This window comes from Pongo abelii, chromosome 8 (assembly GCF_028885655.2).
Source record: "Pongo abelii isolate AG06213 chromosome 8, NHGRI_mPonAbe1-v2.0_pri, whole genome shotgun sequence".
NCBI classification, from domain to species: domain Eukaryota; kingdom Metazoa; phylum Chordata; class Mammalia; order Primates; family Hominidae; genus Pongo; species Pongo abelii.
Window position 1 is genome coordinate 56491873 of NC_071993.2, and position 13841 is coordinate 56505713.

General features: G+C 39.4%; 1 protein-coding gene across 7 annotated transcripts in view; it reads right to left on the reverse strand.

The window, feature by feature from the left end:
* Positions 1-13841, reverse strand: part of PARG (poly(ADP-ribose) glycohydrolase) — a 122414-nt gene that overhangs the window by 99361 nt on the left and 9212 nt on the right. For 4 of the 7 annotated variants that reach the window (XM_054521832.2, XM_054521830.2, XM_054521835.2 and 1 more), the window contains 3 exons: positions 13129-13316; positions 3640-3758; positions 3428-3511 (listed from right to left, as the gene is read on the reverse strand). In XM_054521832.2, the coding sequence (XP_054377807.2) occupies positions 3428-3511; positions 3640-3758; positions 13129-13316 (391 nt within the window). 7 annotated transcript variants of the gene reach the window in all.

Genomic DNA, 13841 nt, shown 5'->3' on the forward strand with positions numbered 1-13841 from the left:
GCAAAGGAAACAATTACCATAAGCAGATAGAAAAATATCTCGATGGATTACTCTGTTCTATTGAATCTACCATAAGAGAAACGCAAAAAGGAAATTCAGATTAAAGCAATTACCCCTTCCTGAAATAATCATGGTGCACTAAGGAATTGCTAGAGAGGTAAGCAGACTGTGTAAGTTAAAACACTATAGTTATCCTTTTTTTTTTTTCAAAGATGGAGTTTCACTCTTTGTTGCCCAGGCTGGAGTGCAGTGGCATGATCTCGGCTCACTGCAACCTCTGCCTCCTGGGTTCAAGTGATTCTCCTGTCTCAGCCTCCTGAGTAGCAGGGATTACAGGCACCCGCCACCATGCCCGGCTAGTTTTTTTATTTTTAGTAGAGATGAGGTTTCACCATGTTGGCCAGGATGGTCTCAAACTCCTGACCTCTGGCGATCCGTCTGCCTTGGCCTCCCAAAGTGCTGGGATTACAGGCTCGCGCCACCACACCTGGCCTCACTATAATTATTCTATTTGCAGTTGAAGAAATATAAAAATTCTTAAAAACAGCCTCTGTTTAGAAGAATAAAAATAAAGAACCTAAGATAGTGTTCTTCAAATGGACTCCAGGTAGTATTCCTGGGCAGCCTGCTTCTATATGAGTTTATAATTTTGTTTTTAAAAAATAACGGCCAAATAGCAACGCGCTGTACGAATGAAGGCTGGTACTATTAATAGACAAAAATAGTGAAAAGATTGAGCTGTCCTACTATACACCACAGTACAGGTATGTTACATTCTAACGAACCTTCATTCAGATGTGGTAATTACATGCCTGTAATCCCAGTATTTTGGGAGGCCAAGGCAGGTGGATCACTTGAGCTCAGGAGTTTGAGACCAGCATGGTAACATGGCAAGACCCAGTGTCTCAGCCAAAAAATATAAAAAATTAGCCCAGTGTGGTGGCATGCACCTGTGGCACATGCCTGTAACATTATACTAAAACTAAGTAAACTCTAGCAGAACTTGAGATTTTTTCCAGCTACTCAGGAGGCTAAGGCACAAGAATCGCTTGAGCCAAGGAGGTGTAGGTTGCAGTGAGCGGAGATCGCGCCACTGCGATCTGATGTTCTGTATAAGGATCCCATCTTTGTATCCACCAACATCCATCAACTGTTCATGATTAGTAGGAAAAGTAATAATTGCAAAATAATTTCTTCTTTATGTAGTATTTTAAAGAATTTCTCAGCATACTATTTTGGGGTTTGGATCAGCGGTTTGAAAATCTCTGTGCAAAAAAAGGAATAATGACTACAAATTGTTTTCACTGTGATAATAATACAAATCAAATGATGGTTCATTATACCTGAAATTTAAAAAAAAAAATCAAACTGATATAGCTGTATAAGCACTACAGGTATAAGGAGTTAGCTGGGAGCAGTGACTCATGCCTATAATCCCAGCCAGCACCTTGGGAAGCCAAGGCCAGGTGGATCACTTGAGCCCAGGAGTTGGACACCAGCCTAGGGAACACAGAGAAACCCTGTCTCTACAAAAAAATAAAATAAACAAAATTAGTCTGGGCATGGTGGCATACACCTGTAGTCCCCGCTACTCAGGAGGCTGAGATGAAGATCGCTTGAGTCTGGGAAACAGAGGTTGCAGTGAGCTGTGATCACGCCACTGCACTCCACCCTAGGTGATGGAGCAAGACCCAGCCTCGAATTAAAAAAAAAAAATATATATATATATATATATATGGAGTTTATATTTAGTTTTATGTTTGCATACACATAATTAATATTATACTAAAACTAAGCAAACTCTAGCAGAACTTGAGATTGTTTCCATTTAAAGAGTTTGCTTTTTGTAGTTGTGAGCCTGAGTGGTTAGTGTATTGTTGGTATTGCTGAAGGCAGGGTTGATCCCTCACTTGATACTTGCATTCAAGATAATCTAAATTGTGTTAGGGAAGGGACTGACTGTACTCATGGCTAACCTGAAATATTAAAATAAGGCTGCCCCTAAAACCTTCTTAGTCACACAGGATCCCTGTAGCCAAAACAGTATATGTTCCAGCTGCAGAGAGCAGACTGCTTTCAGCTTGCACAGCACCTCAGGTGTGGGAAGAATATATGGATAGGGAATGGGGTGGAGAAAGAAGGACGGAAATGTTGTCACCCAGGTGGCTTTAGGGTCCTAAGGAGTGGAAAAGGATGGCACTGGGGAGGTCTTCATGTATCTGTGTAGGAGTTCCCCGTAGATAAATTATTGATCCCCCATCTACTATCCCCAGCATGTAATGGCTGAATTAATACATAATCGACTGCACTGTATCTAAAGCCTTAGAACTAGTCAGGTGCTCCCCCCACCTAATACCATTTCTTACCCCATAATCCTACCTGATTTTTAACAAACCATTAATAATTCTAATGATAATCTCTATTTTGTTGTGTTTTTTTGTAACTGTTTTAAATAAATCAATTTGTACTGTAAAAAAGAAAATAAAAATAAACAGTCCTCTTTTTTTTTTCTTTTTTTTAAAAAACAGCCCATTAGAAGATTGAGAAACACTGTCCCCAAGGAATAAAGTCTTCAAAATACATTATGGTATAACATATCAATGTTTTCCATGTAACGAAAAAAAACAGGAGCTACAGAAAGGTATAGAAAGTTTAACAATAACTTGCAAGTATCAGTAGAAAATATTAAGAAAGCTGAGAAACTATGCACAACAAATTAAGTCTCTGAAAGAAAATAAAACTCATTTTCATAGAAGTATAAAAAATTATGTCACTGTTTATATTTATAAATACATTAAAAGTTTTCATGGCTATAGTGCCCCCCAAATATAAATATATATATATATACACACACACACTCACTCATATTTTAGATATTAGAAAAACAATCTACTAGTTACCCTTGCAGTCATAAATGAAATATAAATATATCAAAAATAAATTATTGCCAAAATATAAGATTAATAAATTATTAAACTGCTAGGAGCTATATTAACGGCAATAAAAACCAGAATGCTTAACGTATACTTTAATCATTGGGAAACTCAGCTTCCTTTTGGGCAAATATTGCTGAAGTCATAATTCTTTCCTGATTTGCCTTTAAAGATATTTCAGAAACATGATAATTTTAAAACAAAAAAATAAAAGAGACGCTTGAACTGAAGGAAATTGGATGGGGAATCAAGAAACAGAGGTATTATTCCTAGTTCTCCAAATTATTCTTTGTGGCTCCAGGCAAGGCATTTGCAACTCTCAGTTCTTCTCATTTCCTAGTAGAATGTCTCTAAGGAGCCTTCCTTAGTGCCAGGAAGCAAGCACTTTGCATCTAAAGAATGTTGCTACCTGAGTCTATTAAGACCAAAAAGTCTTTGAAAGAGGAGACACAGGGCCCATAAAGAGGCAAGAATGGTAAAAAAAAACAACATACCTTCAAGTTTTGGGGTCGTGTAAATTTGTTGAGAAGTGCAGTCTGAATGAGCTCCCACCGGCTCCCCGCAGTTCGCTCACCATTCTTTTGGAAAAAAAGAAAAACATATGAGGAAGCTATTCTAAGTTCTTTTGCATCACAGAATCAAAGGTCAAACAAGCAAGTACCAAACCATTTTTCAGAGACTAAAAGAATCTCGGTTTTGTTCTTACCTCATCTTCTACTGGGTACAAATTTTGTTCTGAACAAGGCATTTTAACATGCTTGTTATCCCACAAATCTTTATAATGTGTTGGAAAAGGTTTAGGAACTTCTCCTGCTCGCAAAAGATCTACCTGAAATTGAGGGTAAACAAAATTGTCAGTGCATAAAAACAAAATGTATCTTCTATAAAATAAAACAAAGTAACCAAAGCAAATGCTATAAAATAGAGACCAGCTCCCAGGCAAGAAATCACCAAAGAACCCTTCAGTTCTTCCCATTCCTCACCTCCATTCAACCAGGTTCCAAGTCACCAGATACAGTATATATTCTAGCTCCATATCCCCTAGGAATCCTTCCTTGCCTCAGCTTTTACTAAGTGTTTCCTATCCTTCTCCCTAACTCCAGCTGTTGCTAGACACATCCAGCCCCCATAAAACCCTTTCTAAAGAACTCCCAGGCTTCTAATGCTAATTAGCCTATACTCTGATTCTAAATGTCATCCCGGTTTTCATATACTTTCTTATCAAAACACCATTCATTCCAAACAAGTCTTAAACAACACTTAAAATTCCTTAAACATAGCAAATTCATTTTCATATTTATATGCCTGTATACATACTACTGTGGCCTCTCTTTTTAATACCACTACTACCAATTGCCACCTCCCCCGCTGTATCTGGTTAAATCTCTATCGTCACCTTCATAGATCTGCCAAATTTTCATTATCTTTATGAAGTCTTTAGAAACTTCAAAGTAGGCAGCTATTTATCTTGTTTTGTTAGATTACTATCATGCTAGAGCACACTTGTTTTCCTCTCCCTCATTAGATCCCAAACTTCCTGAAAATAACCATATTAACTTTGTATTCTGAATATGTAAGATAGAACCTGGCATGTGTACATGTGTATGCATATACATGCAAATATATATATACACACATATGCTACTATAATAACTATTAAGTAAATGTTTGAGGAAGTGGTACAGTAGGTAGCCAGTCAGACATGAGCAGGGCAGGACAGGGCCCCTACCACTACCAGGAATGTCAGACAACCCTCAAGTGATGCACAGGCAGTTGTGAAACTGCCTCTCTAAAATAACTGGAAGCAGCCGGCGCCAGGGAAAGGAGTCACCTAACAGATAGAAAAATCTGAAATTGGTGATCAGCAGCTTCCTGTTAAGATCTTAGGAGTTGGGCAAGTCAGCTCCAGCATGTGTATTAGGAAGCAAAATGGCAAAGTTTAACTGATATATGACCTTATAAGAACACTCCACTGGTAAGGGAAGAATACCTCAAGCAAGCATGTGTATAACTCCAGTAATCACACTGCGCATGCAGACAGCCCATCTCAAGGGAAGAATCATGGGAGAAGGGGACACAACCCCCTGGAAGCATGCCAACATATAAAACCTCAAGTCAAAGGTCAAACTATGTACTTGATCTCTCAAGTTGCCTGCTTGGCCCTCTTCCAAGTGTACTTTACTTCCTTCATTCCTGCTCTAAAGCTTTTTAATGAACTTTCACTCCTGCTCTAAAACTTGCCTTGGTCTCTCATTCTGCCTTATGCCCCACAGTCAAATCCTTTCTTCTAAGGAGGAGTATTAACATTGCTAAGGACCCATATAGATTTGCCACTGGTAAGAGAAAGAGATTATGATTTAAAGTTTAACATTATGCCTATTCTAGATATTTCATATAAAAGAAACCATATAATATGTGGCCTTTTGTGTCTGGCCTTTTTCACTTAGCATAATGTTTTCAAGATTAATCCATGTGGTAGTATGTATGAGTACTTCACTGCAGAGCATAATCACATAAATATATAATTTCACTTGTAATATGTTATGAATACGAGGAACACTGTGTTACGAGACCAGCTCAGATTTAGTTTATCTGGTAAACTTAGGTAAGGCTTCCTTGAGGAAGTGGCAACTGAGCTTAATTCTAAAGGCTAAAAAATTAACAAGGAAAAGGGTGAAACAAAAATAAAATTCTAAGCCCCCCCAACCAACTGAATGGGCCCCTCCCTCAGCCAAGGGCATTCTAAAGCAAACCCAAAACACTAGTTCAGGCCACGATGGGAACAGGTGGTTGGACATGCTTCATTATACCTTCCTCCCTTTGAAATTTAGACATGACTGACCAGCATTAACATTAAAACAGGTACCTTAAGACTGACAAGGCAGACTCTTTATAGCAATTAAGATACCAACATGACAGATACCAAGCTCTGAAAGAAATGGAAGTATTTTACTCCAAAATATATTTATCTGAAATATTTTGAAATGGCCCTGCTAAACTGTCTCTTATGGGTAAAATCTACATTCTGTAGAGCAAGGGTCCCCAACCTCTGGGAATGCAGACAGGCATGGACTAAGGGTCTATGGCCTGTTAGGAACCAGGCCGCATAGCAGGAGGTGAGCAAGGCTGAGCTCTGCCTCCTGTCAGGTCAGTGGCAACATCAGATTCTCATAAGAGCAAGAACCCTATTATGAACTGCGCATGTGAGGGATCTAAGTTGCACACTCCTTATGAGAATCTAACTAACGCCTGATGATCTGAGGTGGAACAGTTTCATTCTGAAACCATCCCCCAACCCATGGAAAAATGGTCTTCCATAAAACTGGTGCCCGGTGCCAAAAAGCTGGGGACTGCTGCTGTAGAGAACCCCCTTCCCTTTCCGGGTCTTCCCTGATCCAGTCCAGGAGAGAAGTAATGAAGCATCTGTTAAGAGCTCTGAAGCCTGTTACCTACAAGCATCATCTGCATGATAAAACCTTGGTCTTTAAAAACCCTTCTTAACCCAAACATTCCTTTCTATTGATTTCAGGTCTTTAGATAATAACTCTCTTAACCAATTGCCAAGCAGAGAATCTATGACCTGGAAGCCCCTTTCGAGTTGTCCTGCCTGCTGGACCAAATCAATATGCATCTTACATGTATTGATTGACATCTTATACCTCTCTAATACATATAAAACCAACCTGTAGCCTGACCACCTTGGGCACATGTACTCAGGATCTCCTGGGGCTGTGTCACAGGCCATTGGTCACTCATATTTAGCTCAGAATAAATTTCTTTAAATATTTTACAGAGTTTGACTCTATTCACCAACATTCCTTAAAAAGGGAACAACTATGGAAAGAAGACTGTCAAACAGGCAGCTTCATAAAAACATCTGCTGAGACAGAGCAGGGAGCCCTCTTAGGGGCCTGCCAGGAGTGCACTCAAGCAAGGAAAATCTCGAATCCCTTTGTTAGGAATAACGCTCAAAATCCTAAGGAAATTGAACACTCGAACAAAGGATTCTTAGCAAAGCAATTTTACTTCTGCACAGAGGAGTGCCTCCTTGGCCAGTCGCCATGAGAGCACACCTGAACAAAGGGGCACAAGAGCCTTTATTCCTGACGCAAGCCCTGCCCCTGTACCCTTTCCCCACTGGCTGGGGTCGGGTCGTACAATCTAAACTAATTCCGGTTAGCTAAACATTTGATTTTTTTAGATAAGATGGGCATGTGAAAGAAAGCGGAGAGGAAAGGGGAAGACATGTCTGTAATAAGCTAGAAAGTTAGTTCTCTTTCCAAATAAGGAAAGGAATGTGAGTTGGTATTGATAACGCTTGGTACTGTGACATGCCTGGGCATCTAACAAAGGCAAAAAGGAAAAAAGGAGAAAAAGGAAAAAAGGAAGGGGGGCACTATGAATTAAAGAATAAAAGACTGATCAGGTTATTTGAAGAGAAACCTCATCATATCCGAAATCTTCAAGGGAAATTCCAGGCACCTAGCTAGGCTTGAGAAGTAAATGAGCCACCAGATAAGCAAGGAGGTAATAACAGCTTAAACCAATAGCCACTTATGGAAGTCAGAGCCACAAGATGTGTTGCTCCCTATAGAAAATAAAGATAACATCTTGACACAGGTCCCTGAGTTCTTTTTCAGAAACTCAGACCCCCGCCAAATGGAAAATGCCAACCACCATCATCACATAAGGGGGAACTGAAGACTGAACTCTGACTGACGTTCTTCGTTCTAAATTTCTTCCTGAGGGGCCTGGAGACAGTGACACCCACATGCCAAACCTTAACATTCCTTTCTGATGATCCCAAGTTTCTAGACAAAGCCTTGCTTCCTTAACCAATCGCAAATCAAAGAATCTCTGAATCCTGCAACCCCACTTCAAGATATCCTGCCTTTTGGAACCAAACCAATATATAACCCCCACATATTGATATACGATTTTGCCAATAACTTCTGCTTTCCTAGAATATATCTCTACCTTTAAAAAATCTTGCTTGTAAGCCATGGAGGAGGTCAGGTTTTAAGCAATAGCTATCCTATTCTACTTGCTTGGTGCCCTGCAAACAAACACCCCTACTTCTCTTGCTACAGACGTCAGTGTCGGTGTTTGGCTTTACTGCACTGGGTGAGTGTATTCAGGTTCAGTTTAGTAACACTGCAACTTAAGAAAAATAAACCTGGGCCAGGGGTGGTGGCTCAGGCCTGTAATCCCAGCACTTTGGGAGGTTGAGGAGGGCAGATCACAAGGTTAAGAGATCGAGACCATCCTGGCCAACATGGTGAAACCTCATCTCTACTAAAAATACAAAAATTAGTTAGGCATCGTGGCGCTTGTCGGTAGTCCCAGCTACTCAGGAGGCTGAGGCAGGCGAATTGCTTGAACCCGGGAGGCAGAGGTTGCAGTGAGCTGAGATCGATCGTGCCACTGCACTCCAGCCTGGCGACAGAACAAGACTCTGCCTCAAAATAAATAAATAAATAAATAAAAAATAAATAAAAATAAACCTGTGAGTCATCTATATAGGTGATCACTAAAACCACAAGGGTGGGTGAGACCAATCAGAGAGAGAGAGAAGAAAAAAGGACCTATGAAAAAGGCTTGAGGAACTCCAACAACACTTAACTTGTCACATACAGAACAGCCTAAAAGGAAAATAAGAATTGGCTAAGGAGGAAGAAAGAAATTTAGGATTATATTGTGTCATGGAGCCAAAGGATGAGTATATTCCAAGGAGAAAAGAAATGTCTATAGAGTCAAATGTGGCCAGGCGCAGTTGCTCGCGCCTGCAATCTCAACACTTTGGGAGGTTGAGGCTGGAGGATCACTTGAGGCCCGGAGTTCAAAATCAGCCTGGGCCAACATAGCTACAAATTTAGAAAATTAGCAGGTGTGGCGGCACATGCCTGTAACCCCAGCTACTCAGAAGGCTGAGGTGGGAGGATTGCTTGAACCCAAGAGTTGGAGGATGCAGTGAGCCAAGATCACACACCACTGCTACTGCAATCCAGCCTGGGTGACAGAGTGAGATCCTGTCTCTTTAAAAAAAAAAAAAAAGAAAAAAAAGAAGGCCAGGAACAGTGGCTCCCACCTGTAATCCCAGCACATTGGGAGGCCCAGGCGGGTGATCACCTGAGGTCAGGAGTTTAAGACCAGCCTACCCAACATGGCAAAACCCCGTCTCTATTAAAAATGCAAACATCAGCCAAGGTTGGTGGTATGCACCTGTAGTCCCAGCTACTTGGGAGGGTGAGGTAGGAGGATCGCTTGAACCCGGGAGGCAGAGGTTGCAGTGAGCTGAACCCGGGAGGCAGAGGTTGCAGTGAGCTGAGATCACACCACTGCACTCCAGTCTGGGTGACAAAGCAAGACTCCATCTCAAAAAAAAAAAAAAAAAAAAAAAAAAAAGTCAAATGTGACAGAATCAGCAGTTATGCTGAAAGTATTTTCACCCTCATAAGAACGTCCCAAAGGTGATTTTATAAGGATGTTCCATATCATCTGATAAAACAACATAGGTACCAGTTGAGCTTCACAAAAGGGGAACATACATGTAATATGCTTTGTGTGTGGCTCTGTGTTTGCATGCACGCACGTATGCATGTGTTTGTTGGAAATCGACCACTAAATGCAATTTCAGATTGCCTTACATTTCTAAAGCTAAATGTTGGTTTTATTTTATTTTTAAGAAACAGGGTCTTACCCTGTCATCCAGGCTAAACTGCAGGGCTCAAGTAATCCTTCTGCCTTGGCCTCATGAGTAGCTAGGACTACAGGCATGTGCCACCATGCCTGGCTAATTTTTTAACTTCTTGTACAGATGGGCTCTCCCTATGTTGCCCAGGCTAGTCTTGAACTTCTGGCCTCAAGCAATCCTCCTGCCTTGGCGTCCTAAAGTGCTGGGATTACAGGTGTGAGCTATCGTGCCCAATTTTCATTTTACTATTTCAAATTCTATAACTATTAACATCTGGAATCTTAGTAATGTAACTAAACACCGCTATTAAGTAACTGTTAATTACATTTATATCTTATTATCATATTCAGGAATAAGAATCTAGAAGAAAACACAACAAATTGTTAAACTCTGGGAATAAGACTGAGAGATGGGTTTTCTGAGTTACATGCTTTCATATAATAGTTGCGTATTTTTTACAATAGTCTTGCATTGCTGTTGTAATAAAATAGAAGATTTTAAAAACTCAAGGGTCCTGGGTATCTAAGAAAGAAACGCTAACTATAGAGATTAAATAATGATGGTACAGGATGGTTTGGGTTTTCTTTGTGGGAGGGTGGGAGAGAGGAGGAGGAGAAAAAGCTAAAATATCACTTAACACCCTCTGTCCATCTTTTCTCCAGTTCCTCACCATTAACATCATCTCAGTAATCCAAACTAAGAACCTTAATTTTACATGCATTATCAACAACTCCTTTTTATTTGTCACCCATATTTAGGAATTCACCATATTCTAACAATTTTACCTCATAATAATGCAACCTTCTATTTTCTTTTTTATCCCCATGATTATTATCTCAGTGATTTTCAAGCTTTTTAAAATAGCAGAATCCCTTTTTTCCCCTAAGAAATTTGACATAAAGTCATTTAAAGTCACACCAAAGCTATTTTTAGAAATACAGTTTTTGGCCGGGCGCAGTGGCTCACGCCTGTAATCCCAGCACTTTGGGAGAACGAGGTGGGCAGATCACCTGAGGTCGGGAGTTTGAGATCAGCCTGATGAACATGGAGAAACCCCGTCTCTACTAAAAATACAAAATTAGCCAGGTGTGGTGGCGCATGCCTGTAATCCCAGCTACTTGGGAGGCTGAGGCAGGAGAATTGCTTGAACCCGGGAGGTGGAGGTTGCCATGAGCCGAGATCGTGCTATTGCACTCCAGCCTGGGCAGCAAGAGCAAAAAACTCCATCAAAAAAAAAAAAAAAAAAAGAAATACAGTTTTTATAGTAACTTTTACTTACTTACTCTAATATCAATAAGTGATGATGAGACAGTTTTAAATACAAAATTTGAAATTAGGAGTTAGGGATGAGAGTTAAAGCTTACATCAATCTACCATTTAGTTTACATTTATCTCTCTTACACATTATTAAGAAAATCCTGATTCACGCATCTATACAGTTGCAAATGGTAACATTTTACAAACTGTTTATTTTGATATTAAGCTAACTCTTCAGATAAATCGTAGCAAGGGAACCTTGGCTCTATGGTCTGCACAAAAATGGGTTATCTTGGCAAAAACAGCTAGTTCAAATATGGAATTAAGCATCTTCAAATTTGATTGTGCAGTTCTTTTTTAACAAGTTTTTCATTGTTAAAAATATAATTTAGAAATGAAATTTGCATCAAACTTCAAAAGAACCCCTGAAGCACCTCTATGTGGCACAATTCGGTACATACTGTTGCCTTACTTAACTCTTATCTGGGCTCTTACATTACCTCTCCCGGCTCCCAGTGTATCCTCACTTCTGTTTTCCTTACATGCAGCTGTCTGATTAATCTTGCTACAGCACAGATACTGTCTGCACAGACATGACTTAAGTCTGGTTCCTGGTACTTGAAGCCCTCTGTGATATGAACCCAATCCAATTTTCAAGTCTCTTCCTCATTCCCCACCCAAATTCCACACTCCAGCAAAGGCACTGTTTTCCATTTCTAAAACAGATAGTTTTCAACCACACAGCCTTTTCTTATAAATCTTATATATCTGTCTGGAAGTCTCCTATCTTACTAACTGCACCTCAGAAATTTATGCTTATCTTTTAGACTCAGCTCAAACCCCATAACTCTGCTCAATGTTACTCTCACCTCTAAATATGCTAAAGAATTCTGAATTTCAAAATAGTTAATCACGTCTACACTAAATTGTATGTTAAAAGGGATCATGTCAATTTTTTTTAGTACTGCGTGTGAAATCTATATAAAACCTGACTAATAAATGAGATTAATGTTTAAAACTACCCAGCAAGTGATGGAAATCTAAAACTGGATTATGGTGATGGTCACATAGCTCAATAAATGGACTCAATATCACCAAATCGAGCACTTAAAATGGGTGAATTTTTATATACCTCAATGAAGTTGTTTTTCAAAAGCAAGAACACACAAAAAGTACAAAAGAGGTTACTAAGAACTAGGGGAAGCAGGGAAGGAGGTTTAACTATTTAATATGTACTGTTTCTGTTAGTGTAGTGTTATGATATTCACATTGGTTTTTGTCCAGGTTCTTGGCCTGTAACTCCCATAGCCCTTGTTATAGTCTTTTGTTATAATGTCATAATGTTAGTCTTTGGTTATGTTTTGTTACAATGGTGTTATAATGTTATAATATAATGTTAAAACAAACATGGTAACAGCCCTTTCCCAAAAGAAACCCCCTTCTTGCCTGGGGACTAGACTGCCATTGTAGGACTAACAAAATAGCCACAAGATTAGAAATTATGGTTTAGGAGTCATGCAGCTGGAGGCTACAAGATTATGACCCTCCCTAAACTGCTAAGATCAGTGCTTGGGATATTTTGCAGACCCTGCACTTCATGGATCAGCTGGCACCACCCAGATGGATAAACTGGCTCATCTGATCTTGTCCCCACCCAGGAACTGACTCAGCACAAGAGGACAGCTTCAGCTTCCCATTATTTCTTCTTCTGACCCAACCAATCAGCACTCTCGACTCACCGGCCTTCCCCAACCCACCAAATTATCCTTAAAAACTCTGATTCCCGAATGCTCGAGGAGACTGATTTGAGTAATAAGAAAACTCTGGTCTCCTGCAAAAAAAAAAAAAAAAAAAAAAAAAAAAAAAAGGCACAACTGGATAACGATTTCAGGACACAAAACCATACGTAACTTTGAAATTTAGGGACAAATGCAGGATTCTGCAGTCAGTACATAATACTATCAACTGAGTAAAAAGAAAAAAAAAGAATCCAATGAGGTTTCTTAAAAATACTGAAAAAAAAAATCTTCACCATCAGCTGATAATGATTGCTAATGATTGCTAATTTGTTAAGTTCTATATTAAGTAAGTTATCATTATATTGCTCCATTCTGTAGAATTCTCAGTATTTTATATATGCAGAAAACAGAAGAACTTTCTAAGCCTTGGTCTGTTTCTCACTTAATAAATATCACAATAAATGAGGACTTCCAATCTTCTCTCATCATAGATAAGAGGTGCGACCTACCCGAATAGTTACTGTGTGATTGGCAGATGGTCTCAAGAGAGGCAGCCGGATCCCACACCGAGGCATTCTTCTCATCTCCTCAATGGGAGTTCCAAGCCACTTCTTATCTGGAGAAAGGTGAGGCGGAACGTATTTAGGGATCTTCCTTTCTGTTCTTTGATGTTTGGTTTCCCATTGTTCTTTTCTAAGGTCAAGACAAATGTATTTAGTCACAAATTATTTACTATTTTAATTCCCTTAGATACACAAGCACAAAACTTACCCAGACGTTATTGTTTAAAGTACGCCATACTTGGTCACTCACTTCGTTATGTTTTATATTTACAATCAAAAGAAAAACCTATAAAGCTTATAAAACTCAAGAGCTTATTTTCAACAGTCTGTGGAAGAAAGTTCCAAACACATGTAAATCACCTTCTCAAAACAGAAATGAGTCATGGTTCACAGTATCATCTACACAGTAATTTTCAATGAAGTGAACTCACTATTGCATGCTGATTGCACTATCTCAGGAAACTCAAATCACAGAAATCATGGATGGGATTTAAGATTCCATATGGGGTAATGGCAAAATATAAGCTTTGTAATACGACACACCTGGATTTAAATCCCAGCATTACCACTCAGAAGGTACATGATTCCAGCGAATTCTCTTACCCAAATCTCAGTTATCTCATTTAGTGAGTATAATACCATCTGTCTGCCTGTC